At 39.5% G+C, this 25,570-nt stretch overlaps 2 protein-coding genes across 2 annotated transcripts in view; one reads left to right on the top strand and one right to left on the bottom strand.

Moving 5' to 3' along the window:
- Positions 1 to 6,280: 6,280 nt before the first annotated feature.
- Positions 6,281 to 25,570, top strand: part of LOC131572565 (pleckstrin homology domain-containing family G member 7-like) — a 28,743-nt gene continuing 9,453 nt past the window's right edge. Inside the window, exons 1-10 of the mRNA XM_058825815.1 lie at positions 6,281 to 6,985; positions 8,143 to 8,165; positions 12,889 to 13,016; positions 14,255 to 14,295; positions 16,140 to 16,235; positions 17,262 to 17,411; positions 19,382 to 19,477; positions 21,742 to 21,837; positions 23,095 to 23,208; positions 24,862 to 25,036. Of these exons, the coding sequence (XP_058681798.1) occupies positions 6,281 to 6,985; positions 8,143 to 8,165; positions 12,889 to 13,016; positions 14,255 to 14,295; positions 16,140 to 16,235; positions 17,262 to 17,411; positions 19,382 to 19,477; positions 21,742 to 21,837; positions 23,095 to 23,208; positions 24,862 to 25,036 (1,624 nt within the window). The remainder of the gene's footprint in view (positions 6,986 to 8,142; positions 8,166 to 12,888; positions 13,017 to 14,254; positions 14,296 to 16,139; positions 16,236 to 17,261; positions 17,412 to 19,381; positions 19,478 to 21,741; positions 21,838 to 23,094; positions 23,209 to 24,861; positions 25,037 to 25,570) is intronic.
- Positions 20,110 to 25,570, bottom strand: part of LOC131593014 (early endosome antigen 1-like) — an 82,067-nt gene continuing 76,606 nt past the window's right edge. Inside the window, exon 30 of the mRNA XM_058865150.1 lies at positions 20,110 to 20,128. The gene's annotated coding sequence lies outside the window, so the exon portion shown is untranslated. The remainder of the gene's footprint in view (positions 20,129 to 25,570) is intronic.

The raw sequence follows: 25,570 nt of genomic DNA, 5'->3' as shown, positions 1-25,570 counted from the left end.
CTGTATTTTTATACTGCTTGCATCAACCAGACCTCCACCATTCTTTCTCATGAGAGTAACTATGACCCACTCTCTCTAAATCTGTCTCTCTGACAGGAGGAAGCTCGAAACGGAGCTGGCAAACCAATTGACATCAAAACCAGTCTTCTAGGAAAATGTAGAGTCCTATGTGGCAGTGGGAAAAGATGACAAAAACGGAGGTAGGGCACACTGACCCAACTCCAAATTCCAGAAATTACTACAAACATGGTTTACAAGTTCCCCATTGAACCAAACACCTGCCTTCATATGAAACATTGATTATTTTCTCATACAACTTTTTATTTTGAGCACACAGGCAGGAATACTCTTTAATCTAGCGCTTTGTGCTGTCAACAGCTGGAAGGCAGAAAGAATTGTGCCAATGAAAGTTTTCATCCAAATTTCAGTAAGGTACTTCTACACTGCTTTGGAAAGTTTCATTTGACTATTTATTCCTTTCTGTTTACACTGAAACCAGTTACAAAAATGTAAAATCTGGCTGCAGTACCATATGCAGAAATTGATGGTAAACAATATATTAAGTTTGACAAGGTGTTTGGTGAGAAGTCATGGAGTACTGGATGAAGCTATCCAGTTTTATGCAGCTCAGGAAAGCATTACTTTGCACAGCCCTGTAAGCCTGCTGCTACACCTGCCCAGCCCTCATTCCATCAAAGACAATAAAACATCAAAGACTGACAATAAGAAAATTCAGAAAAAAAAGAGAAAATGAGCACATGGCTGAAGGATGTATTTTCCTGCAGTCACTTGCTTCAGAACATGGATGATTACCACAGCTACTACTGCTACAAGTTCCTGTTTCTCGTAGTCCCCAGTCTACGAGTGTTATCTCCCCTGCCTTCTCACTGCAGCTGCCCTACAAAACGTCTCAGCTCCCCCCACCCCCTCCTAGGTGATGTTGCACATACCTGAGCTCCCTCTGCTCCTCAAGCATGCTTCACTTCAGACCTAGCCATGAAAAACAAGGCCAAGGAGAACAAGAGCAGAAAGCTTGTGACTGACACCACTACATCTTACAAAGCCCCTTCCCCATGCCAGTGCTTGTAACACTCCATGAATCTCATGCAAATCCCTGAAAAGCCCATCTACTTTGATCTGACTAGAACGAGAAGAGAGGGAAACAGCCCAACTGGGATGGTGCTATGGACAGTTTCTAGGCTCCTAAAAGAACTTAGATGGTATAGATAGAGAGCAGAGCTAGAAATCACATCACATACTGGGACACTACAACTGTTGATTAAAACACAGCAGCTGTTCTGCTTCATTCTTTAGTCAGGAAACAGTATAAGGCTGCAAGTAAACAGAACTTTGTGTCTGGATCCAAAACTCATTTTAGAAATGAGGCATATCTGTCCCTTGACCTGCAAGTCCATAAGAAGATGACATTTATCCCTTCTGTCTCAGGAAGTTAACTGACTTAATTTTCATTTGCCCCTTTCGTACCCCTGGGATGATCCTTTGGTATCTCAGAGAGCTGTCCTTTTCGGGAATTTTCTCATCTTCTCTTTTTTTTTGTTTTGTTTTTTCTTCCATACATAGATACATGTACACTCAAAATGTTTCTGCTATAGTTACCTGAGTCTTGTAGCTCAGGTTACATTTCTGTTACCAGAGAAACAGGAAAGATGAGAGATTCAGCTTAGGGGACTTTGTGCAGCCTGCCAAAATTCAATGTACCAGCAACAGACCAGCATAGCAGAAGGTGTCAACAATGGCTGCAAGACTTGAGAGACTGTGTCACAGGTGAACATTACCTGTAAATCTTACAAGTGGTCCCAGCTGGAGGCCAACTCTGAAATCTCAGCTACTGGTCTCCTTTTGAGGCAGGACTTCATGGTTTCATATCACATTCAGCTTGGATTTCATATTTCTAGGAAAAGCAATGTGTCAAATTGCAGCATCCAGACATATTATTTTCTACTCCTCTGTATGAGCATTCAGGCTCTGTTCCAGATCTGAGATCCCCCTTAAAGAGTTATTTGTGGCTCTTGAGATGATGGAGATATGTTTTTTATTTTATCAGAGTCCTCTAAGTCATCATTTGAATGCATTCTTAGATCCACGTGATAACCACAAATTTGTCACTGGCTACAGACATATTGGTGAGAAATACTGAACACATACATAGGTTTATATCTGTGTGAGGTCATTATATCTGATAGATTCTGTTTGAGGGACTTCAGGCATCTGTGTAATCAGACTGTGAGATAATGCACAGGAAAAAGCAGCAGCACAATGACACAGTCAGACTGAACTGTGGCATTTCCTGGTGTTTAGTGGTTAATGTCAGCCTTTGTATTTGATTTCCCTTGGAATTGTTTGTTTGTGATTTTCTGTTGAGGATAACCTTTCAAAAGCCTCATCCCTTCTGCTTTGAAGTTATGCTGCTTAGACAATAATTACACAGACACCATGAAACGTTGTTGTTGTTTGACTCTACATTAGTCCAATTCTATCACTTTATTCTACTTCCCCGTGACCAAGCTGCCTTTAAAGTAATAGATAAGTGAATTGTGAATAGCATCTTTCATTACTCCCTGGACTGGTCTATTTTTTTTTTTAGTTATATCCTATCTAGTTTGTAATTGGTTTCAAGTTCAGTGAGCTTGGTTTATACTATGCAAGCACAGACTATTTCTTTCAAAAGAGAAGCTTTTTTTCACCCTCAATTACATGCTTTCCTAATGCTCAGACCTTAATCAATTAAAATCAGTTTGCAAAAAAATATGGTGCCCTGCAGTCCAGGAAGGGCTATTTCTATATTCGTTCCAATCTTTAATTTTAATTTTTCCTCTTCCAGAAAATGAGGCACCTTTTGCACTGTAAATTTGTGGGCTTTACTCTATCCAGTATCATTAGCTGAGAAAATGTTCCTAAATCCTTTCAAAGTCAATTGTCTTTCCATGGAAAATTTCATAATATTTTAGAAAGATTTTCTATTAATAGCAACTAATAGGGAGCATTTTTGGCTCTGTTTTGTTTTTCTTCTATAGATCATATTTTCACATGCTGACTCTCCCCAGCTAAGAGGTAGTTTTTCCCTCTTTGGGAAAGGGAATGGCTTTGCATGCTGGCTGTCTGACCCCTTTCCCCTGAGAGTGTACTACTACTTGGAGATAATCACCACCTCAGTGTGCCCAGGTCTGTCCTGAGGGGTAGGAAGGGACAGCTTTGAACACTTTAAAATCTGCAGACACTTGCATGTTTCATCAGGCAACAAGGTCTGTTCCATTTCATCTGGTCCTGAAACTAATATTACCTTGAGAGCAGCATAAGGAGTCAAAACAAAACAGAAACTAAAGAAAAATAACAAAAAAACCCAAAAACAAACAAAAAAAACCCAAGCACACACTTCCTCACCCCCCCCCCCCAAAAAAATAAAAAGAAGACAAAGGTGAGAGAAAAAAAATTTACATTCCTAAAAATTCTTCTTAAAGCAAATACATTTGTGCTATCAACTATCAGACAGCTTGAGCACATCTCTTTTTCCTAGTAACCAAACTGGATAAATACTAAAAAAGATGATGTAATACTGCCATGGTTTTGCACATAAAGTCTCTGAGTTTGTTTTCTCACTTCTTCCTCTCAGAATAATCCTCCCTCAATCCATGGCCATGTCCAATGCTATGCAAAATGAAAGGCACTTACACCAGTTTAGGGGTATCTTGATTTGATTTGTGGATGAGTTCTGACACAAAAAACCTTTACAGAAAATGAAAGCATTGTACTGCAAAGGTTGCATTTATTTTGAAGCAAGCATTTGCAAGTTCACTAAGCCCTCTGAAAATGTGCCTTAATTACACAACAGCTGAACATTTGTAGACATTCGTGTTTCCTCATAAGTTATCTATCAAATAAACCATCTTTTCCCAGGTTTCACTTTCAATTCATGTAACCAAAGAATGCTTTAATCAATTCTGATATTTTCCAGTCAGTTCTACAGCACAAGGAAACAATGAATTATCAATATTTGGATGAATTTTCAAATATTCTGGTACTAAATTCTGTGTTCAAAATTACTTAACTACTTACCATACTTGTTAAAATTAAAAACTAATTGTAAATAACATAAACCAGGGGACATACCACTATTATACTTCCATGAAAGATGAACAATGCATAGTTAGATCCAGCTGAATGAGTCAAGACAAGGGGGGGGGGGGGGGAAAATAAAGATTTCTGAGGAGTGGAAGCATTTAAACTGCTCTTGCAAATTATTATATGCTTGCATGAGATCTGTCATCCCAAATTTTCCTCAATGTGAAAAGTCCAGAAATATAAAAGGCAATGCAATGTATGGATCACGTTACCTTTTGTTTAGGTGCATTGATCCTGAATCCACTTCCATCTGACCTGATAAACAAATCCCCTAGAAATAAATCCACAAAAAAACTTGTTCTCTATACCAGCATTCAGAAAGGAGGCTTTAAGAGAGAAAATTCTACTTTTAAGACCAGCATCAGTTAATCAAGGACTTGTTGAAAATTTGATTTAAAAGGAGGTGATATTTTCAATTGGCTGTCTTGGTAAGTTTGATCACGTAATTTTTCTGCATGTGTGGGTGTATTTCTGCACTTTTCTTAACAGTTTATTTTCTTTACAAATATTTTACTGCTGAGAGATTCTACTCATGAAAGTAACAGAGAAATACCCAGAAAGAAATACGTAAATTTTTGTTTCTTTGAAAAAATGCTTGCTAAACTGAAAAGTAAAAAATGGTCCTATTTTCAGTATAAGGCTTCCATTAAAAGATGCCTTTAAACTTTTCTACTTCTGGAATAGATCACTATTCACATGAATATCTGGAAACTGCATGCCAAGTTGTAAAATTCTGCCTGAGAGAGGGTTACTAAAAAATTAATAAAAATAATTTATGAAAAAGCAATAAGAATGCCTGGCCAAACAACAATCAGTGAGACATGATTACATCACAAAATAAAAGTCTTGAAATATTAAAAAGCAATAACAGCAAATCTCAGAGCAATGGTATGCAATATCTTCATTCAAAAGGGGAAAATAGTAGTAATTTCTCTTTATCATTCTGCAACATATTAAATGAGATTTTTAATAAGTATATATTTTAATTAGTTCTTTCCCATTAAAGAGAAATTAATAGATGCTAATATATTTGTGGCTATTCTCTACAGTTGTGAAAGAAGCTATTTCTACCATAAAGATATGCTTTTCTTTCTGTAATATTCTCAATGATCACCTTCTGAAGGTTTTTGGAAAAGCAATACTTTGAACTGGCAAACTTGATAAATTAGCTTCTTTCTAATCACTTTGTAAATCAATCTGATGGAATTATATAATTAGATTTTAAAAAGATACTAAATGTGCAATATTCAATAATTCAAGAAAGAAGTCAACATAGGTTTGGATAAACTAATTCTAATAAATGAGAGTTCCACAAATAAGCTCACAATCATGAACAGATTTAAGATTCCTCGTAGTAAAGAAGTTAAATTAAAGAGGTTGAATTCATAATCTTCATTATTACTTGAAATGTCAGTCCAGTTTTAGAGAGACTAACATCAAAATATGATAAAACAAAGCCTCATAAATAAAAGAACATAAGATTATTTACTGATTAATCAACCAAAAAGTTATTAATATAAATAATTTTCTTCATTATTTGATTGCAACATATACATAATGTTTACTACAAAGTACCTTTAGGCTGAAAAGAAAACAAGAGTGATGAGACATACGTTACCTAACTGTTAAATTTGTATTTTCTTAAGACTAGCAATTTTTTCTTTAGCAGGAAATTAGTATTTGTACACAAAGAATTTTGCAACAAGTCCTGAGAACAAGCGACTTCATTTTTATCCCACGTACAGCAGTGCTACAATCTCATTTATCGATGGGGGAGTGGCAACCAGAAATCAGGCGGCTGCAGTACCAGATGAGCAGAGCTTCTAAACACAGTTGCTCTTTACCATCCAATTAATTCTACTGACTGATGTTGACACTGCTGGCATTCTCATAGTTAGCAGCTGTTTAAACTGCTTGCCAAAATTGGGTCCTGAACCTGTTGAAATCTGCATTTAAGCAGGATTCAATGCAAAGGTAATTGTTTCTGCACAGGTGCATGTATCTGCCTTGTTTTGATCGGATATTTTTTCCATTTGCTTCTTTTCCCACTTGAAAATTCATATGGCAAGTTTGTAAGAACTCTTTCTGATCATGTTTCCTAGGTACGCATAGACATAAATCTTCATGCTGCAAATTCAGAATGCAACAACCAAGCTCTGATTATTCTCCAGACCTGGTCAAAGAAACCTGCACCAGTGTGGAACCTCCAGACAGAGAAGCTGATCTCCATAAGGAAAATCCTGCTTTGTCTAAAAGCAGCAGCCCAGAGGATGTCTTCAGTTCCTCTGAAAAGCAGGCAGTACCAGTTTGTGTGGACACCACCTTGCCTCCAGGGGACTACATTCTCAGACAAGGTTACACGGAGCCTTCACTTCTGAGGCTTCCTACAGAGGAGTGCATTGGGTTCCACCATGCGCCTTTCCAGTTCGATCGTCATGCTCGCGCCAGAATTTCCACCTCTCCAACTTTAAGGCGTCTAAGGATGGCCTCTGCCTCACAAGCACTGTCATTTCAGGACTGTTCTGACACAGCTCAGCTGGGGAATCAGAAGGAATACACTGGCTCTCTCCATCACATTTGTAAGAGCCCACCTCGGTGCATTACAATTTCTTCATTGTCACTGCCTTCTTGTGTCCATGCAAAATTATTGTCATCCAAAGCCAAGTCTGAGAGAACTATAGCAGCTCCAGAGTCTGACCTACCCAGGTCAAAGCTTCCAAGCCAAGAGGATCCTCTCAGCAATGGCAGTCCCAATGCACCATCCAGAAACTCTTGGAGAGCCAACTCTGCTACACTTCCTACGAGACTGCTCCGCCCAAGCCCTACACTTTGGGTAGGTGTCCAGGTAAGAGGAATAGGAGGATGCAACCTCTTTTTCCATCTTTCATTTTCAGTGATGGTCCATCATGGGCCAATGCACAAATAAAACCGCAGTTCTTAACCTGAACTGCAAGTTGGACCGTGATCCTTTAATACAGCAGACCAACTTCTACACTTAATGGGAAAGGAGATTTTTCTTCTCAAATCAGCAATAGACATCAGTTCCAGCCTTGTTCCTTGGTGACCAGATTATCTTAGTCCACTCCTGTACATGGCCACTCTTTCCCACCTCTGTCCATTCACCAGTACAACTGTTGGTGGGGATATGGAAGAGCAAGATGAAGTAATTTATCCTATTTAGGACTGCATTTTAGAAGACTATTTTCTTTCAACCCACTCTTTAACCCTTCTGCAGTATTATTCCTAAAACAGGGAAGTTCTATATTCTGTTTTACTGAATGGCTTTACTAACCATAATAAAACCAAGAGTCAAGTTGGTTGAGTCAAACTTAAGGTCTGCTACTACCAAAGGAAGAGGTACCATTCCCTTTATTTATTTCCACTTACCTAGCTCACTGGCACTTCTCCCTTTTTATGTCCAGCTCCATAAACAAAGAAGCAATTGTGCAATCTCTTCTGAAAAGAAAGAAACCTTGGTCCAGTGAGCGTCAACATCAGTAAACAGAAATAAGCAAGGGAGGAGCAAACCCTGCATCTTTCAAGGGCAGGAAACTACAATTCAGCTCTCCACAAGGACAAAAGGAGAGGCTTTTTGTACAAGCCATGTTTGCTACCAGATCTGCTCTCAAAGACCTCCCACTGTTAACGGCAGAGGCGGTGGAATTCACACACACACACTTGGCTCTGTCCTTATGCAAACTGCCTACGCACACATTTACTGAGGGTGGATGGTGGCAAATAGGTGTAGAGTTCTTCACTAACTGGTTAGCTTTGCACTACAAACCAAAAGCTATTTTTCTCCTCCCTTCAAATATAGAAAACATTCTGAATATCAAATGAGTTCTCCTTGTTCCTCAAATGTGAAATTAATTAGCCCATGCCCAAGCCTATTACACCATTATTAGTACACTTCCCTTTACAAAGGAGCTCCTTTTTCACAAAAAATCTGATTGCTTGCTTGCTTGCTGACCAAGTAACTAAGAATATCTCACTTTCTTTCAGGAGAGTGGACTGTCCATGCAAAGGTATGCACATACTTATTTTATCTGATTCTAAGCTTGACTCTCCTACATTTTTAATGAATTTGCTTCATTCTAAGACAAAACTGAACATTAAGTCATGTACATATAACTCAACCTTAGTTTGTAGATTTGCCATGTGAAATGCCTGTCACCAGCTCACTAAACTTTTTAATGAGATTTTCTTTCAAAGGTGGCCCTCTCCTTTGTGGCACATTTAGCTACATTTCACGCAATATTTCATCCGGATTATCGGGGAGCTTTGCACTAGGAACTAAATGCCAAAAGGTCCGGTTGTTTGGCTTAGCAGTGCCAAATTTCAGCTTGAAGAATGTGAAATATCTCATAATCTGGAGTGACATTATTCAGAAGTTTGTGGAAAGGAAAAGGGAGCAAAGGAGCTAGCATAACAGCTCAAAATTGTTCTTATACATGAGCAAAGAAGGCCTAGGACTGCTACTGGAGAGGGGGATTGTTAATCCTATAGGGTTACATAGGGTACATAGGGTACTAAGGGTACATAGAATACGTGGATTTTATACATTAGTGCAGACAAGAGTGTTGCATACCATAGACCTGTGCAGTGAATTGTGTGAAGGCCTTCGAAACAATTATCAGAAAGTAAAAGTTCTGTTAGAAATTATTTGGATTAAGATATGTTTCTTTCTTTAAGATGTTCAAATGTTTACAGAAAAGGGAAGTTTTCTTTTCTCCCCACACAACAAGGAAGCCAGAGATAGTACCTCCATTAATAACCACCCCTTTCTCATTGATGGAGTAGTGCTCACTTTACTGAATGGTCCCCTCAAGGATGTTTGGGAATGGGTGGTTTGGAGCAGACTGATGATACAGTCTAGGAGTCCTTAACACAATGCAGCTCCCTAGATGAGATTCAAGAGAAGTGTGCATGCATTTGAAATTACATGTTCATTGTAGAAGAGGCCTCCTAGATGTTCTGAACTGTTGCAATTTCCAACCCACTCTCTAGCATTTTGAAATTACAATGGAGTTGGAGCAAGCAGGGGAGGGAAAGATCTTTTTATCTGGATGTGAAAACAAGAGATCTGTACCTTTTGTGGGAAGGCTCTGCTCTGATCCAACTCAAAAGAGGAATACATAAACACAACTCACTGTCAGCATGAAGATTTGCATGATGTGCAGCAAACTTCAGGGGAGAAATTGAAGATACTGAATGCAGACAGTTTAACAGGAGAACACCTAACATTTCACACACCTTCTCTTGGTGCTGCTTGCCTATAGTGGCTTCAAGAGGGAAGTAACTATATGCCAGCTAGGGTATTGACTTTGGATTTCTATCCAGACACCTTTTAAAATCAAGAAAACACAACCCAAGGAAACAATCCAAGATTTTTTCCATAGGCACCAGCAGGAAAGATTGTCAAAAGATGGGTGGGATTATGAATTTTATGAATTCTATCTAGATACATATGTGCAAAAATATATTAAAAAATGCATCTGTTTCTGCTTTAAACATTTTTTGTCAAATTTAATTTGGTCCAAGGTCTAGGTTAAGTCTGTATTCAGCTCCTCCTTTATTAAGATTAGTCTAACTCCTTAACAGCTAATCCCTTCTTATCACAGCCAGCAAAAACTGTTGACATGTCAGATTATTCTCTCCATCTAGAAGCACATTAGGACATCTGGCAACCCTTCTCCAAGACTGACTGACATACTGTCCTGGGTAAAATCATACCTCTGTCCTTCAGTTTTAATGAACATCTCTTCTCCCCTCTCCCAAGCTGTACTTTCAAAAAACTTCCTTAATGCACTCATAGTAATTTTGAACAGCAGGGAATGCCAGCACATCCATGTCAGCATGGCAATTTGCTGAACTGATTATGTTTATGAGGAACCATCCAAAATAAATAACCAAAAAGGGCAAGAGGGGTAGCACAGAGGTATATGTGGCAACAGAGAAGGTGAGATGCTAAACCAGCATTGTCATGCAAGAAAACATTGGTAAAAAAAAAACCTCAGGTTTACTCTGATCTCCTTTTCTCCTTGCACCATTCAGCATTATCAGAGGCTGGGTGGAAAACTGCATCTCACTATTTCCTACAGCAAATCAGCTGATGAAGAGCCTTCACAGTAACTGCCAAGACAGATCATATTCAATGCCTTGAAGGAGCTGGGCTCATCTATCTTGAAGTATTCCCAGTCCTCTTTTAATGTTTCACACAGCTGTAAAGTGTCACAGAATCACAGAACCACAGAGTGGGTAAGGTTGGGAAGGACCATAGTGGCTTGTCTCTTACAACCTCCCTGCTCAAGCAGGGTCATCCTAGAGCCCATTGCACAGGATGGAGTCCATTACACTAAACCTAACTCCTTATGCAATCATATAAACATTTTATTCTTGACAATGGGCCATTTTCCATGCTAACTTTTTGAATCATGGAGTCCAAATACCCTCCTTGAGTGACTAGCACTCCAGTAATTTAATTTCTCCAGACAAAAAAACAACAGAAGCATCTGATGTATTCAATATGTCTACAGGCCAGGAAACCACAGATACCTGTGCTTCCATCTCTGAAACATGAGTATATAATTTAGACATGTAAGCCTTTAACCAGCCCAGGCTCATCAGATTGCAAAGCTATACTGTAGACAGAGACTCCAGTGATCTTGCCATGCCCCCACATTTCACATTGTGAACTTTCTTGAATGCTCTTCACATTTCACATGTGAAGAGCTTGTTTAGCCATATGTGTGCCTGAGTTTAAGGCCTTTTTGATCTCGTAAATAATATCATTTAACTCAGTTACAGTGACTCTGTGCTTCCATTATTAGCCTTCATAAGCCACTAGCCTGCAGCTTCAAATATATTGTGAAAATAGTAGTAGGCTAGATGCTTTAAAATTCAATAATATACTGGGAAAATCTTACTGTTAAGCCAAGCTTAAATAAATCTCCTAAATTTCCTAGTGCAGTAATAACACCTTTGAGGATTATCATTGTACTATATTGCAGCACCTGACTTGTAGAATAGCCCAGCTGTCCGAGAGATTGTGTTATGTAATAACTAGAGGTTTCAGTGGCATCTTACTATAATCATTACCAACACTGAAAACTTGCATTGGGTAGCACTCAGTGCATGTCTCAGGAAGGTACTTCTGAGAGGAACTCCTCTCCCTTGCACAGGTATGGTCTTGCAGACAGCCAAGAAATAGACCCCCCCCCATTCATTAAAGCTCTCAAACCACATACTGAGGGATCAATTTCATGAGAAACCACAGAGTTTCATTGTAAACCCCAAAGCCAAATAAATAGATCCTATGTTCTCCATTCAGTAGAACTAGCAGGAAAACTTTCAAAGAACTCCTGCATTGCACATTGTAAGCTCCTCAAGACAGAGTTTTTAAGCCCTGATATGTCCATGGTTCAAGTGTTAAAGTTGCCCTCCTGATAGCCTACAGACCTTTCTCTTGTTAGGAGCAGCTTTCATCTAGACCATTCAATTGTTTAGCAAAGGCAATTGCAAGCAATGTCACCGTCAGGTCATAAAAAAGGCACAATCTCCATGTCTTACTACACATATCAAATCCCAGTTCTCTACCTCAGAGCTCATCTGTCAGCTGATAAGCTGTCAAGTAACTATTCATGCACTTAAAAGAAAAAATATACCTGCCAGGTTTCACACCAAGGGTGGCAAATGGCTAGATATTCACAGTAAGATAGCTGCCTGGACAAAGAAAGATCTCAGTAAGAATCATGCTTAACTGACCAAAAATACCATGCGCAATAAGGGGTGACTGAAAAATAGAATTTTTATATATATACATGTATTTTGTGCCTCCTCCCTCAGCTACTGAATTACTGACCCTTTGAGCCCTAATGCAGTATTCATCTATCAGTCAACTGAAGGCAACAGCAGCTGCAGACAGCAGTCCCTCTGCAGCATATACTAAAACAATTCATAAGGTATCAGTGTGAGTTATTAGCAAAATACAAAAATGTTTTTAATGTGAACCAACAGTTTCTGTATGTGAATGCAAGAAGCCTCTGGCACAAACACACTGCTGGATACAGAATGCCTGTGTCACTTTTCTTACTCGACCTAGATCCTGGAAAATGTTTTCCATTAGGAACAACAATAGTTGGAAAGAGACATTTGTTTTCAATCAGTAGGACCGCTGAGTCAAATTACATTCAAAATATTTGAAATAGCAGGAAAAAATGCCAAAAATACTTAGAAAGAAAATAGAACAAACTATCAAAAAGTTAAATAATTTTATTTAAAACCTAACATTTTAACTGTTTCACTAATATGCTGTCTTTTCTTGAAATCACCTGCATTACAGGAAGGTTAAAAGTAACAAGTCACATGTCAGCTAAAAACACTATTTAATTGCTCCTTTAAATTCCACCGCCAAAACACAAATTCTAAAATCCCCCCTCACTTTTTGTCTAACCTCAGAAAAAAACAGGAATTTTCAATATTTCAGTGCTCTTATTATCTACTTATTATCTGAGGCAAGCCATGACCATAAGAACCTTGCTCTCAGCAACAATGTGGAGTTGGAAAGACAATTAGGTATTTGCTGTCAATCACTGAAATTCTCTACTTGTCCTTTTAACACATTATATCACAGCTCATGTGATTTGGTTTTTTAGCTGATTCCCCCCATATCAGCAAGGAGCCCTCCAGAAGCTTCCCCTGCAGCCTCAAGCAGACAGAGATGACGAGTGTTGTTGTTGCATCCCACAGATCAGCCGAGCGCAGGCGTAGCTCCCTGGTGGTGAGTCTGCCGGGACTCGAGGTGTTCCCTGGAGACCTCCTGGTGTCAGACAGTGCCATGGACTACCTGCCCTGCTCATCCTTCCTGCTCAGTGCAGGTCAGACACAGCATGGGCTTTGCTCCTCTGAGCCCAGCAAAAGCTGGGACTGGAACATGAGGGATGGGAGGGAGAATGGATACAATGAGAAGGTGACAGCCTTTGTGGGAGATCCCACACCAAAGTGACTGCAATGCCAATTCTAAAATTCCCCCTTTCCCCCCCTTCCCTGTATTTTACTGTTGATGTAAAATGCAAGTAGAGGAGAGGATAGGACACAGATCACATTGCTCCTCCACACGCTAGAAGCAACCAGATCCCAGGCCAAGATCTCCATCTGGAAGAGATGAGGTACAATTTCCTACCTCCACAGCTTCAAGCAGAGACAAAAGTGGCCCATGCTGCCCTTTGCAGCAGTGTTCTGATCACAAGGAAAGCAAACCCAATTCATGGCTAGAGGTTGCTCACAAGACATTCCAAAACTGAAATGCAGACCTGCAAGCAATTTCCACAAACAGCTACTGTAGAATATAGTATAGTGTGTGGTGTGATTGGCAGAGATCCTGGTGGCCAGAGATCAAAACTTTCTCAAAAAGCAAGTCAGCCAAGGTCACAGCCAGCATTTTCATGACAGCAAATAGGCCAGCCATTCCCAGAATGGCCGAGACCTTCAAAATCCAGAAACACAAAGTTTTGACTGTGATTCCCTGTCACACACCTGAAGATGGATGCCACATAAAGAAAACCTTTTCAGATTTCTTGCTGAACACAGTCGTTCCTCACAAGTCACCAGTGCATTCCTAAATCTAGATCCCCAGCTTCCCCTGTGCCTCACCAAGGATACAAATTACAGTCCGCCTGACTGTGCCAGCCCCATGACAGATCTGAGGCTTAGAGCCTGTAGATTGGTTTATTCACTGGAGATTTAAATACCTGCATAACTCCAAGTTATCATAGTGAGAAGGCATAGACTAATTCTTGCTTTAAAACAACATCTTTAAAAACTGGCTTGAGGTATGATGGCTTTCCCAGGTAAAGAGCTGCAATCATAAAATGATCACCTGCAACAAGTAGGAGGGGACCATCCAAGGTCCCACCACAAAGAGTCATAATTCTTGCTGGGAGGAACCCAACAAGCTTAATGGGTTTTAAGTCTGGTGCCTACAAACTACTTAAACTCAAGTATTAAATATGAGCCAAGTAGGGTATAGTCTGTAAGCTGTATATATAAATAATATAAATAACAGTTTTCTTCTTTTATCTGTTTCCATACTGATAACATTTGTTTTACCCATTAGAGTCCAAAAAGTCAAAGTGGCCATTTGCCAAAAGAGGAGTTGTGAGTATTTGTACTATTTTATTTTTTCTTGCACTGATCTTGCTTTATTCCACAACTTACCTGGGTGAAAACAGCTTCTTGACTTTCTTGCCCTTGGAGAAAGGCAGCAGCAGGTGAGCTGAACTCAGAGCTCTCAGCCCACCCTGGGACTGCTTGCACATTGATCTGCAATGAAGATTGGGTGGCTCCAGAGCAGCCACTGCATGTGATGCACATGAAAACACAGCCACTGCTCCCCATCCCTGTGGGTGGTGGGAGGAGAGGTGTCCTTGGCAGCAGGAGGACAGAGTGGGATGGGTTGTCATTCAGGGGTGGCAGCAGGCCCAGTGCATCTCCCTTGGTGAAGGCAGCATAAGGTCGACAAATCCCTTGCATCGTTGCTTTGACCATTGTGTATCCTGTGTTTTCTGCATGCCTTAGGGCTTTGGAGAATGTGATGAACTCCCACTCACATGGAAGAGATCTAAGCTTTACCTATAAAGTAGCATTCCAGGACACTTTCTTAGACCTTTCCTGTCCTCATGGGTTCCCTCACACTCACCACTGAAAGCACAACTCAGGGAATTTCCTTGTCTAATACAACTCTTGTCTTTTCCATTGATGAAAACTTTCTCTTACTAAGGTATCTGAATTTCCTTTCTGTGTACTGTTCAGCATTCAAAAAATTATTTATAAGTGTCTTGATAACTTTTTCTCCCTAAGCAAGCGATTAAGAACAGTCCCTTCCCAGTATTTTTTCCATTTTATCAAATAGTTTGTGCATACAGAACCAATGCAAGTACGCAGGTTAATATGTACAAGAATTCCATCTTCATTTGATAGCAGTTTCATAGCATTTGAAGGAACATGATCTAAACCTGAGGATTTTTTAATTCAGAAAAATATTTTAAACCTGCAATAAAAAGCATTTGATATTTAGACAAAAGTGATTTTAAGACTAATAAATGTCATAAAGTTTAATTCATGAAGATTCATTTGCTGGTACACTGATTCAGTGTGCATATATATTAACTGCATTAATTTTTTCTGCTCCATTTCAATCTATCTTTCAAAATTAGGAGCTGAACTTAAACCCTAAGTTTCAAATATTTTAATCAAACACATATTTCAAAATTGGCTGGAGTTCAGTGCCTAAAGTTCAGGCAATAGAAATCCATGAAGTGGGAATATACTGTTCCAGAGAACAGATAAAACTTAGGCAAGCACCTTATAACTCTGTGCCCACAGCACTAAATGAGAGTTCATAAATAATGTTTAAATTTTTTACAAGGCCTGAATAAACAAGGCTGAAACAAAAGCAATTGTTTTTATTTCATGGTCTCTCACACAAACTCCTGCTGCTCTTTTAGCTTTCTGAAAGCTCATTTTACACTGCACTACTCTGCAGATGACCAAGGAGCTTTTTCCATAAGTAGCTCAAAAAATTAAAATAAATAAATAAACAAACACATAAATTTGTATACCTGTGACAGGATTTTAACTATGAATCTGTTGTCCCCTATCTCTGACAGTGCTAAGGGAAGCAAAACATTTCATTTTTTCTGTCTTCCAAGGGCAGCTCATTGCCTGTTGCCATGCCAATGATTTCCCTGTCAAAGACTTGTGTATTATGTAAATAAGGTCTTACATGTCCAAACCTGATGCATTTACACACCCCACCCACAGCTACAAAGAAACTTGCCATCACTGCCTTGTCTCTGTGTAGAAGAGCCTGGAAATATAAAGAAATCGCTCATTTAAGGGCAAACTACTTACGGATTAGGGCAAGGTTACAGAGCTGGGTAAATTTCTTAACAGGCTTCAAAACACTGTATGAGTCAGGGTGGTTTTTTGTCATTCAACAGGGTAAAGACAAACAGAAGCAAGCATCTGAACTGGAAAATTGTCTTTCAACTCTTAAGATCATAGACTGCTGCACAGATGAATTCTTCTGCTTTAAGGTATCAAAATACCCAGTATACTGTATCAAGGATACTTAAGGATGGAAGGATGGATTTTGTGTTCTTTATAAGCTAACATTTCTCAGTTTATTAATCTGGATATGAGACCTTTCTGTTGAATTAATTCATAAGTATATGGTATATTTTTTTCATTTGAAATGGAGGGTCAGAGTAGGTTCGCAAGGGCCCCCAAAAACTTGTGGATTTTGCCAGGGTTCCAGGCTGCCCTAGATCAGGAAGGTACCACATTCAGAAAAAGGTATCAAGGCAACCCTCTCAGCAGCACCTACAGGTCTGGGAAAAGAAGCTATAGCATCAGAGAGAGGTCAAATGGGATACAGCCACCCCCATCACTGTGTTCAAAGGCAGTACATGGAGGTCAGTGCCAATAGCAAGGTTTGGCTGCAGAAAAGGCACCAAAGCCTGTCTGCCAGAAAAACAAGGCTTCTGGCCCCTAGCCACCTAACTGTTATCAGGCTGCTATCTGCAGCTCCCCACACACAGTTGCTGAGGGTTCCTGTCAGTGCCTAACATATATATATATATATATATATATATATATATATATATATATATACATACACATCTGACTTTGGAACAAATCCATAATGTGATAGTGGCCACCATAGGACTAAACAAAACAATTTCCAAGTGACTATAAAGAGTGACTATAAAGACTTTGTCCTTTGGTACCTTGATTTTATCATCCAGAAAATAAGATACCATCCACCCAAGAGCAGCACAACAGATCAAATTCCTTAGCATTTGCAAGCTGCCCACTAATTTTTGATACAACTTACCTAAACATAGACTATCCTGCTGTGTTACTTTCAAATTCTGTGTGTTCATATTGTATTTTAGAGGAGGTTTTAAAATATTTAAAGGAACTTTCAAGCTTTCAGAAGAAAAATCGCTAATACTGGTAGATGGTAGATTTTACACAGTAAATAGGACATAAATTCTTTTCATAAGGTCTGAGGAAGCTGATGCAACCAATGGCAGTTTTCTTTCTTCTTCAATCAATAGAGTAAATCTTGGCACGAATTTATGAATGAGCAACAAACTGAGCAGAAAGATGCCAACAGCCGGTTAGAAGTGAAAAAAGAAGCAGCAGTGTGGGAACTTTTCACAAGCGAATGCACATACTTTCTGGATCATTTGCTGGTTCTCAAGATGGTAACGTCAGATTTCACTTCGCAAAAATAATGAAACGTTGTTTGTTCTGCTGTGATGGACACAAAGCCACCTGAAACCTCTCATTAGAGGTCCGTGGGGGAATGAGCACCTGGTTTTTTCTCCCCCCTTGCCTGCTCATCCTGTTTCCATAGCTCCCTTTTCTGTCTCCATCTCTTCTTCTGAGCATCACTTTCAAGTGATGCAATCTAGTGCTTTGCAATTACCATCTGACTGCAGAGCTTTCCAGGATATTCAACTGATATTCCATTAGTCCTCTCACAAACACTGTACCGAAGCCACGCTCCAAATGTAATTTCTGTACTGGACTATCCCAATTGCTAATGTTGCTGGTGTGCAACGCTATATTTGTCATTTAACTTCAGAGAGAGCTGTGATTAGATTATCTTGACTGGAGCATGAAAACCTCAGAATTCAGAAAATCTGTAGTTTTAATGTTCCATGAAAACAAGTATACTTAAAACAACTCCTCACCCAAAAACTCTATATTACCTCAAATAAAGTGAATTTTAAGATCTTGAAATATGGACAGGAACATTAAACACTGTTAGAAGAATAGCTGCACTATTTATATTCACCATACATCAAAAGTTAATGTATCCATTTAAAAGAATGGAAGCTTCCATAAATATTGTCCTACCATTTTTCTCTTACTTGGCATAGACAATTTCTGATTTTTTATTAAGTCAAAGAAAAGAGATTTGTGAAGCACTTTCCATTTAGCTGAAAAGTTAGCCTGGACAAAACAAGAGCTACTGCAAAGTAAAGGAAGTACTAGAGGAGTAGGCTGAATTCCTCCTTGGTGGGACAAAACAGGGAGGGACAGAAAACAGGATACCAGGACCAGCTATTGGTTCAAGGTAGAAGAGCATTCTTCTTTCTCTACACTTTATTTAGAAATCTTGAAAGTTTAAAAAGTGGAATACTGGGAAGAAAGCTGTGGCTCCTTGTGAGTCTGATGTAGGAACCCATAGACAAGCCTTAGCTAGCCCTGCATGGCCCACGAACGATGAACTGTTCAGTCCATGCCGGCTTCCCAAATTCTCCCACTACAGAATGAACCCATTGCATTTGGGTTACCAGTTTTAAAGGTACCTGTTTACTTCCAAGTATAGAAATATTCCACTGATTTTAATGAATCTCCACAGGGAGCTTTAAGACCACCATAAATCCACCATAAATTTAAGCTCTCAGGTAACCTGGTCAGGGTAACTAAAGAATTACATAAGGCTAAGCAAACACTCTCACTAGCTATTCAGTCTTGGACCTGGGTGATGGGATTTTTTTCATAACGCTTTATACACATAAACAAAAAAAGTCTACTCAGTAACCTGTAAATTTTAAGCCCTTTTCAGATTTAGGTCAGATTCAGTACATCTCAATCAACTTAAAAAATATAAAATCTTAAACAGCCAATAAATACACACGCAGTTTTCACTCAATGCAGGTTAATAAAATAATCCAAAGAGATGAAAAACCTCCACAGGACCTCTACTTACCTTAATCCAAGAATATCTTTTTTTCCTCATAGTAACTCTAAACAATTTAGATAGCAGCAGATTCATGGGGTAGGAAGGAAAACATTTAGAAAGGTCACAGAAATGTGTAACTGTGACTCTGCTGTTACTAAGTCCTTCACACAGGGATCTGCAGGGGGCTCATTTGCCCCTCTTCTGCCCAAGGGCACAGCAGGGACACAGCTGCCTCCATGGTAACCACAGAGAAACCCCAGAGACATAACTCATACCCTCTTATGCACAAAATTCAGTATTTAACCTTCAGGCAGATCAGGAAACTTCTCTCACAATGCCATCTTCTGCCCTCCCTAACCAAACAATCCTTTCATAAGAATTTCAGTAAAAAGGTTATTTTTGGGGGGGGGGCGGGGGGGGGGGAATATTTATTGAATTGGCACAAACAGTAATTAACACGGATTTGTTTTGGTTTTAAAGGTATTTATGAACACTCTAAAATACCTCCAGAGTAATGAATTTCTCTTGGACGTGGATTTGTGGAGACTTTTCGCAAACTTAGAGGAGTTAAACAAGGTAGGTAGAAAAAGAGAAGTGTTTCTCAGATCAGAAATTAATCAGCCCAATAAAAGAAGACAACAAACCAAAAGCTTGTATTCAGTTTCAATGCTTACATTTGGAACTTTGTTCATATAATTCATCTTTTCTTCTTCTCTCTGTGGGATATCAGTGAGAGTCAAATATCATCAGCACAAATCATTCTCTTGTATCACCAGCCAAAGATACATGGCATTTTAAACATGGGAGAGAGCTCATTTGGCTGATCTTTCTGAAGAAAACTCAAGTTTGAGAGGAATTCTCATAAGCAGAAACCTTTTAAAAGGATTTGTGGGGAGAAACTACAACACAATCCTTGCAGCAAAACAGTAAGCATGGGAAAATAACTACATAACAAGTCCCTTTTTGCAAACAGACGGACACAAAGACTTTGCTGCCTGTTATGCCACTCCAAAAGAGCAAGTCCAAACAAAATGCTGACCCCCCTCTCTACAGCTGAGGTTTCCCTTGGCACAAATGTAAGGATCTCTCCCACAGAGGCTGGATGTTCTGTGTTCATGTACTACTTACTCTGCATTGTCCAGAAGGAGGGAGGCCACAAGGCTTGGCTGTGATGTGCTCCAGCTCTTTGCTGCTTTTGGCCATTTGCTGGGAGACCATTTTCAGCTCCTGAAAGTTAAAAACCCCTAAGTCAAAAATAGCTTTCACATTGCTTTAGGAAAAAAACAAAATTTCTTAGCTAGAGGGCCCTTTTACAGGACACCTCACCCTTCATTGCAAAGTGAATTTTGGAAAGAACTCTGCAGCTGCCTTAATTGAATAACTACTCACAATCACATCACATGCCCTAAATTAGCTGCTGAGTTCCATTTACTTCCCTTACTGTAATTGCCTTGCCCTAACTCTGAATTTCTCCCTTTTTAGCCAAAACAAGAAAATTGGGAAAGGTCTTCAAAGTAGGGACAATTCGCCAGAACTCAAACACAGGAGCAGGGCACTGCTGCTCAGTCACAGACCTCACACCTGGTGAGCTGCTAAATGACCAACCAGTAGGTTTGGAGATACAAGGAAAAAGATTTTTAGCTGATAGGTTTCATCTTTGGCTTATTGTGGACTAAGACTGTACATGCAGGCAACCACTGGAGTTCAGCAGGCGTGTGGTTCTTGATTCTCTTGTTCTTGTTCAAAGAAGGAAGTGGGAGATATATATATATGTGTGTGTGTGTGTGTGTGTTTCACTTAGCTTTGAGCTTGGCTGGAGTGGAGCTTGCTCATGTCTTAAGAAAATTATCCTAAAAAAAGTCTTGTTTTGCTTTCTAATTTTATTGTCCTTATTGATGACAATAATAAATTATAATCTGTTATGCATATTTTAAATATTGATTAAATGTAGGAAAAACAATCTGCTCATGCCGTTGGTGCCTTTTTTCATACATTTTACAGTATGCATATCTTCTTGACAGCAGTCTGAATCCATGAAAAAATGCATGCTGTAACACTGTAAAGGTCAAAATTAAAGAATAAGCATCATCCTATAAGCATCCTTGCCCCCATAAATACACCAAACAAAGCAGTCTGCAGTTACTGCAGTCTGTAGCAGTATCACAGGGGATTGATATGCCCTTCTGGCCTAACATTTTGCCAAGAACTTAGCCCAGTCATGAATTCTTGTGAAAACACTGTGTTCAGGATGAAAGTGTGGGCTTAGGAGCAGGCTTACAGTCCTATCTGAGAAGGTAGGCACTTTTGAATCCAATATAAACATGTTAACTTATGGGGAAAATGTGAGGTTTTGTGGTATTTTATGGATACTTCCTTCACTTTCAATTGTATGAAATGAACTCAAACCATGAAAGATGATGTCTTCCTCAAATGACCATGAAGGCTTCCTTAACTGTCACAGCTCTGTCATATGCAGTGTTTTTCAGCAGATACCCATTGTCATTTCTAATGTTAAAATTTTTAATGTTTAATGTTAAAAACAGCTGCTACTCTAAGACAAGTTTAATGGACTAGCTAATCTTGTTCCAAAGCCTTTGTCATCAGGCATTATTACAACATAGTCACTTATGGTGCATATGGTATTTGTATATATTTGTCTTAGCTTCTGAATAATTAAAGCATTCTGGGCATAATTCTGAAGACAATTCTGGGAATGTTAGAGATAAGTATAGGCACCCATTACACTTAGAGCCTTTAGAGAGGCCAGGGATGGGAAATAAAGTTGCTTTAATCTTAGCTTCGGATTAATGATGCTTTTTTTTTTTTTCCTCCTTACTTAGATAAGTCTCAGTTTTCTGAAAATGTTTTTTGAAACTGTGAAGAAGCATGTCAGCAAGTCAGACTCTCCCATGGATTTCAGCTCCATACTCAGAGCGGTAACTTAATTAGCAGTATTCTTGCTTTTAATACAAGCAGCAGACCGTTCATCATGGCACACAGGTGCTCCAGAGCAATCAGGTCAGTCAAATTCATGCCATCTGTCCAGGCAATTTGGTCTCAGCCTCAAGTTGCTCCTATCAGAAGGATGATTTTATTTTTATTCATTGGCATGTTTGAAGCAGTCATGGAAAGGCGCTCTGTATGTAGAATCAAGTGTGGAAAGGTTTTCTCCTCCTGGGGAACAGCAGCCCAGACTCTGAGGCGACTTTTCCACTGGCAGAAGCAAGCTTCCCACTCTATGGAAGATGTTCCCTGAGACCAGATCCCAGCCCCATCACTGCCTCCTTCCACTCCTTCACACTGATCCTCCTTTACTCCATGCACCAGACCCACAAGTGTTTATAATTGCTTAATTAAGAGCTCATTGCAACTGAAATTACACTTTGGCCGATCTCTCTTAAGCAAGAGAGAGATGCAGCCACAGTTGTCCTACCACTGCCAAGCCCTGCTTCCCTTTTGGTTAGTCTGTGTGGTAAACAAGGCAGTTGTCTGAACAGCAGTCTACAGGAGCTCTAATTCCTGCTCAGCTTCCCAGTGCTTGTAAAGTTAGAAATATTAATGAAGACAGAAAAGCAACTGATTTATCAGAGCCTTCGCTACCAGTAGAGGCTATTAGAAAACTTCTGGAAAATACTAAAAGACTCTACCTCCGTCTTGAGATTTTTAACAGAGAAATTAAGGCTAGAGCTTGGTTTCTTGCCACTGTGACCACTGACTTCAGGTGTTCTTATTGATAATGTTTGTGTAGACAGGCAAAATCCCAGACAAAGCTGCCTTTTATCATGCATGACATTCAACATCTCCATGTAAATGAGGCTACTCTGTTATTTCAAAGAGCACACTCAGAAATAAAATACAATGCTACATGAAGTCATCAAAGCTGTTTCAGAAATAGTTTCATCTTCAACTTCCATATGAATTTCACATAATTTATTTCTAATGAGAACAAAGTCTAAGAATGTGTCACACCTCTGCAGAGCTGTTAAAACTCCTAGGCATCACTGAAGTATTGTGGCATTTTTACTACAGTTTTCTTGCTGTTTTAACTGCCCTTGACTTTTTTAATTTTCTCTTTCCCCATTTTCCTAGGTACAAAGAAATCTCAGATAAAATGAACCTTACAAACCCAAAACTCCTGTTTCTTCCTTTGTCATATTTTTCTTTCTTGATAAATCTCCAAACCTTTTCTGCAGTTTTTCCAGGGTGACCTCTGCCAGACACACCAGATTTATTGCCTTAATTATACTTCTGCTATCTTCTACTTGGAAAAACTGAGACAGAGAGAAGATTTTGGCATCTACCTGAAGGTAAAGTGATGTTTTTGTTGTTGTTATTGCTCTTCTTGTTGTTGCTGTCTTCAGCCTTCCTACCTTATGACAGGATTTTAACAGCAAATTAGGAATGTTCGTGAGAAGCAAAACTGTATAGATAGCATTTAACATGGATTTTTTGAACTGCAGAGCCTATCACTGACTGGAAGTCAACCTTCTGAGTGTATGTGTGAAAGTCCCTACTTGTAATTTAGAACAGATAAGAGGGGGGAAAACCTAGGCTGCATTTTTGCAGGCAGAAAATACAATCTACTAGCCTCTTTCATATGTTTTGCACATAATCTCTTGACTCAGTGAACTCCACCTTAACAAAGTGAAATGATTACAGGGGAAAAAAAGACACAAAAATCAATTTCAAATGTTTTACTGCAGCATCAAAACAGTACCAGTAAGGGAGAATTTACCTCCCTCTAAGGCTGTAAAGAGCTATCAGTGGACTCTTTATCAAGTTGCAGCACTAGAGCAGGTTCTGTATTTGCTGACACTGCACCTGCCTGAAGCACCAACTCCACCAGTGCAGTGGGGGGGATCTCAGGCTCTGCTCTTTCTGGCATCATTAGCAGACCAGTGTGCCCCCTAAATAGTTAAGATTAATCTTCAATATTACAGGCTTAGAAAGAGAAATCCGAAGTAGTGGGCTTTTCTCACAGGCAGCCCAAAACTGGAAGGCCGTCTTTTTGCGCCAGGCAAGCTCTGCAGCTTGGACCTTGGAGTTTCACATTGCTTGCTCCCTGACCAGGATTTCATACATTCACACCTAGGAAAAATGTTTTCTAACAAGTAGCAGTGACCCTAAAATATAAGGTGGCTTTCAAACCTAACTCAGGTTAACTTTCTCAGGTCTTCCTGAGGAAATTAAAACAGCAGATAAATAGGAGCCCTATTTGATATGATAGCATGGCCACAGCATCTGGAATGGTAAGCAGCAATGCAGAAAGTGAATCTGGAGGGACAATGCAATTTCCCCTGTAGAGAGCTGTCCTTGGCTTGGCTGGGATAGTGTTATTTTTGTTCCTAGTAGCTGGTATAGTGTTGTGGTTTGAATTTAAGATGAGTGTAACTTTGATAACCCACTGATGTTTACTTGTTGCTAAGCAGTTTGCATTAAATTAAGGACTTTTCTGTCTCTCACCTCCACCAGCGAGGACTCTGGTGGGCACAAGAAGTTGGGAGGGGACATAGCCAAAACAGGTGGCCCCAACGGGCCCAAGGGGTATTCCATACCATATGGAGTCATGCTCAGTATATAAACTAGAGGGAAGGCTGGCTGGGCATTGACCAGTGGGTGGTGAGCATTGTGCACCACTTGTTTTATATGTCCTGTTATGTTTTCCCCTTCTGTTTTTATTCTGCCTTTATCTCAAACTCCAAACTTTACTCTTTATTTCCCATTTCTCTTCCCCATCCCACAGGAAGGAGTGAAGGATGAACGAGTGGCTGTGTTGTTTAGATACTTGCTGGGTTAAACTATGACAAGATCCTTTATATTGCCCTTGTTTCACTGAGTGAGAAACTCATCTTTCATTAGTCCCTGTCTCATTACAGTCAGCTAATGATGCAGAAAACTGTTTGCTACCTCCTAGCCAGAAGGAAGCTGAAGCCTAAGGCAGATTTTCTTTGTCTTCACAGTGGTGTGAACAAAATGAACAGTGCAAGAGGTTGCATCTGCCAGAGCTGCTGGTTGCTCCTCTGCATCGACTGACACGGTATCCCCTCCTCCTCAACAACATCTGGAAGAGGAGCACTGATGAAACAGAGAAAAGTTTTATCCAGTCACTTAAAGAGAAGGTGGAAAAATCTATAAGTATGTAACAAAGGTTAAAAGTCAAGTATGCAGTTACAAATTAGAAAGTTACATGGCTTTTTTGTGCGTGTCTTTTGAAGTGTGAATTGGTCAAGTGTCTCCTGAGAAAAGTAACAAAGATGTGTGTGCCTTTCTACAGTCCTGACCCTCATTCTGTAGGGAATGATTTGGGCCACCTTGTGCTGTCAAAGCCTCTCAGAGAAATGTCACAGGACTCCCAAATAAGTGAGTCACTTGTATTTTCTCAGAATCATCTGCAGTGACAGGCAAACAATTATAATCAGATCTCAAATTGGAACATATCAAGAAAGATCTCAAACAAAGAAGTCTTTCAGTCTAAGGATTTATGTCTAAGGAGGATTTTTTTTAGGGCTGATCCTTAATAGGATAGATTTGCACTCACAAGGGGAATATTATGTCCCTGACCTTTCATTAATGACAGAGTCCTACTATGTAAAGTTGTCTCAGTTACAGATTTTCTCTAGCTATTGCAGAAAACAAATGGATGGTCTGAATATTATTTTTTCCCCTGCA

This window comes from Poecile atricapillus, chromosome Z, assembly GCF_030490865.1.
Source record: "Poecile atricapillus isolate bPoeAtr1 chromosome Z, bPoeAtr1.hap1, whole genome shotgun sequence".
Lineage (NCBI taxonomy): Eukaryota > Metazoa > Chordata > Aves > Passeriformes > Paridae > Poecile > Poecile atricapillus.
This window is presented reverse-complemented; position numbering and strand designations above follow the sequence as displayed.